Here is a 2,433-nt window from a genome sequence, read left to right on the forward strand (position 1 = left end):
AAAAAATCATAATGTGGTTTTTCTATTTCAATTTTTTATGATTAGGTCTACAGTATGTACTCATGTTTTATGTCAGTGTTTTAACGTGAACAAAATTAAACATTAATATATGTGTTTTTCTTAATTATTAAGATTGATTAAATTATTAATGTTACAATTGTCAGATTTTATTCCATTCTGTAAGTGGCGGGTTTTCTCTGTTGAATAAGATTACAGTGTGAAGAAATGAATACAACGATCTCACGACGATGTGACGATGATCAGAATTTTACTAAAATATACTGTGTACTTCATTTTAATCCTATTGAAGAAAAAGGATGCAGAAACTGTAATTCCGTATTTACATTTAATTTTAATTATAAATAACTTGTGGCCGAGATGACGTGGCCGAGTTGACTTGTGGCCGAGTTGACTGCAGCCGAAATTTTTGTGGCCGAGTTGATTTGTGGCCGAGTTGACTTGTGGCCGAGTTGACTGTGGCCGAGTTGACTTGTGGCCGAGTTGACCTGCACCCTTAGCTATAGGTTAGGCCTGCAGGCCCCAGTTGTTGCGGGTCATGAACAAAGGCGGATCCAGAGATGTCTGACAAGGAGGAGGCCCAGTTGAAGAAAAACACTACTCTAGGGGGTCATGTCCTGTTAAAAGTTTTTGTAGACGCCCAGAAATAACCTCTGAGATGTTTTGGGCGATCAGTAACTTCTTTTTCTTTCTTTGTTTTTGTTTTCTTTTTGACTTTCCTAAATCCGCCCCTCATTAATTAGGACATTAGTGGAGTAAACATCCCTACCCGGTAATGCACTGTTTAGTTAGGGTGTGGTATAGGGGTCGGATAGGACCTTTGTTGAGTGTCCCTACCCTGGTTATGCATAGTTTGGTTAGGGTGAGGTATGCCAGTCATTAAAGTAACGTTCCTACCCCGGTAATGGGTTGTTGGTAAAAATGGCACCAGTAAAAATGGCCCAGATAAAAATGGCCCCAAATGACAAGTACTGTAGGTAAAAATGGCCCCAATGAAAAAATTCAGTATATAGAAATATGATTTTTTTTTTTTTTTAATCTTCAAATATTTAAATACTGTAATAAGCAAGAATTGAATCAATAAATAAAAAATGGCCCTCAATTATAAAATTCAAAAAAAAAAAATGTAAATGCTGTAAAATACCCTGTAGCAAAAATTGGGTAGCTCTAGGAGTACCCTGCTGATTGATTAATTAACAGATCTTTTTTGTATGGGCGGCTGTTAAGCCTAAGTATTTTTTAAAATTATTATTATTAGATATTATTACTATATGTGGTATTGCTAAATTCCCACAAACCTCCCAAAACCCACTGTAGAAACCAAACAATTCAATTGTGATTGACTCACTTGGTATATCAATAAGAAATTAAATATTCATAAAAACCTATTTTTTGGTTAAAATGTTGATTTTTTTGTGAAAAAATACTTGCAAATACACCACAAACCTCCAAACACAATGCGAACCCTATCCAAACTCTTTAATTATGATTGTAGAACTCTCTTTTTCTTTAAAAAAAAATAATAATTTGATGTTCATATTAACCCATTGTTTGTGGGGTTTACCAATACCTGGATTAAATTTCTGGAAAATTGTGATTCCGCTTCCGTGAAATTGGCCAAAAATAAATTATTTTAGTATTAATAAATGCATGATTTATGTTCATTTATTGATTATGTTGTTGCTATTTTTGAACATTTAAATGAAAAAAAATAATAAAAAGTGTTCTTCATGGCTTTTTTTTATCTTTGAATATTTCATCATTGAATATGTAATTCCTGCAAAAAGTAAAATGTAAATAGCAATTTATTTGATGTTAGATTCCTTTTAAAAACTAAATTATTTCAGTTAAAAAAATGTATATAATGATTTTAAAAAAATCAGTTTTAATACAGAATTTTATTATTGGGCACATTTTTACCTACCTGTCATCTGGGGCCATTTTTATCGGGGCCATTTTTACCAGGGCCATTTTTACTGGGGCCATTTTTTTCCTGGGCCATTTTTTCCTGGGCTGTTTTTATCGGGGCCATTCTTAACGTACACCCCGGTAATGCATAGTTCGGTTTCCTTTTATAATTTTTTGTTATTCATTGTGTTTCATGCTATGGTTATATAATTCCGAAATAAAATTAAATTGAATTGTAATCTGAATTTGAATCTGTTTAACATTAATACCCAACAGAAAGATCATACAATGTTTTATACTCTTGTGTTTTAGCCTGGTTTTACTAAAATGGCATGGTACCAAACATTCTTGGTGACATTGGTTGGAATCTTGTTGGTTATCAAATGCACTCCAAATGCTGGTATGGACAGAATGCAAATTAAATAATGCATGCTTCGTTATACTCTATATTCTATATTCTATTTTACATTCTGTATTTAAAATCTCATACATTATATATATGTTTCA

The 2,433-nt window shown here is 32.6% G+C and overlaps 1 protein-coding gene across 1 annotated transcript in view; it reads left to right on the forward strand.

Moving 5' to 3' along the window:
* LOC117109340 (Down syndrome cell adhesion molecule-like protein 1) overlaps positions 1–2,433 on the forward strand; it is a 12,381-nt gene that overhangs the window by 4,734 nt on the left and 5,214 nt on the right. The window contains exon 2 of the mRNA XM_033251638.1: positions 2,239–2,326. Within this exon, the coding sequence (XP_033107529.1) occupies positions 2,254–2,326 (73 nt within the window). The 5' untranslated portion in view covers positions 2,239–2,253. The remainder of the gene's footprint in view (positions 1–2,238; positions 2,327–2,433) is intronic.

The sequence above is a fragment of the Anneissia japonica genome, unplaced genomic scaffold, assembly GCF_011630105.1.
Source record: "Anneissia japonica isolate Jap-2015-1 unplaced genomic scaffold, ASM1163010v1 scaffold288010_len917306_cov203, whole genome shotgun sequence".
Classification (NCBI taxonomy): Eukaryota; Metazoa; Echinodermata; class Crinoidea; order Comatulida; family Comatulidae; genus Anneissia; species Anneissia japonica.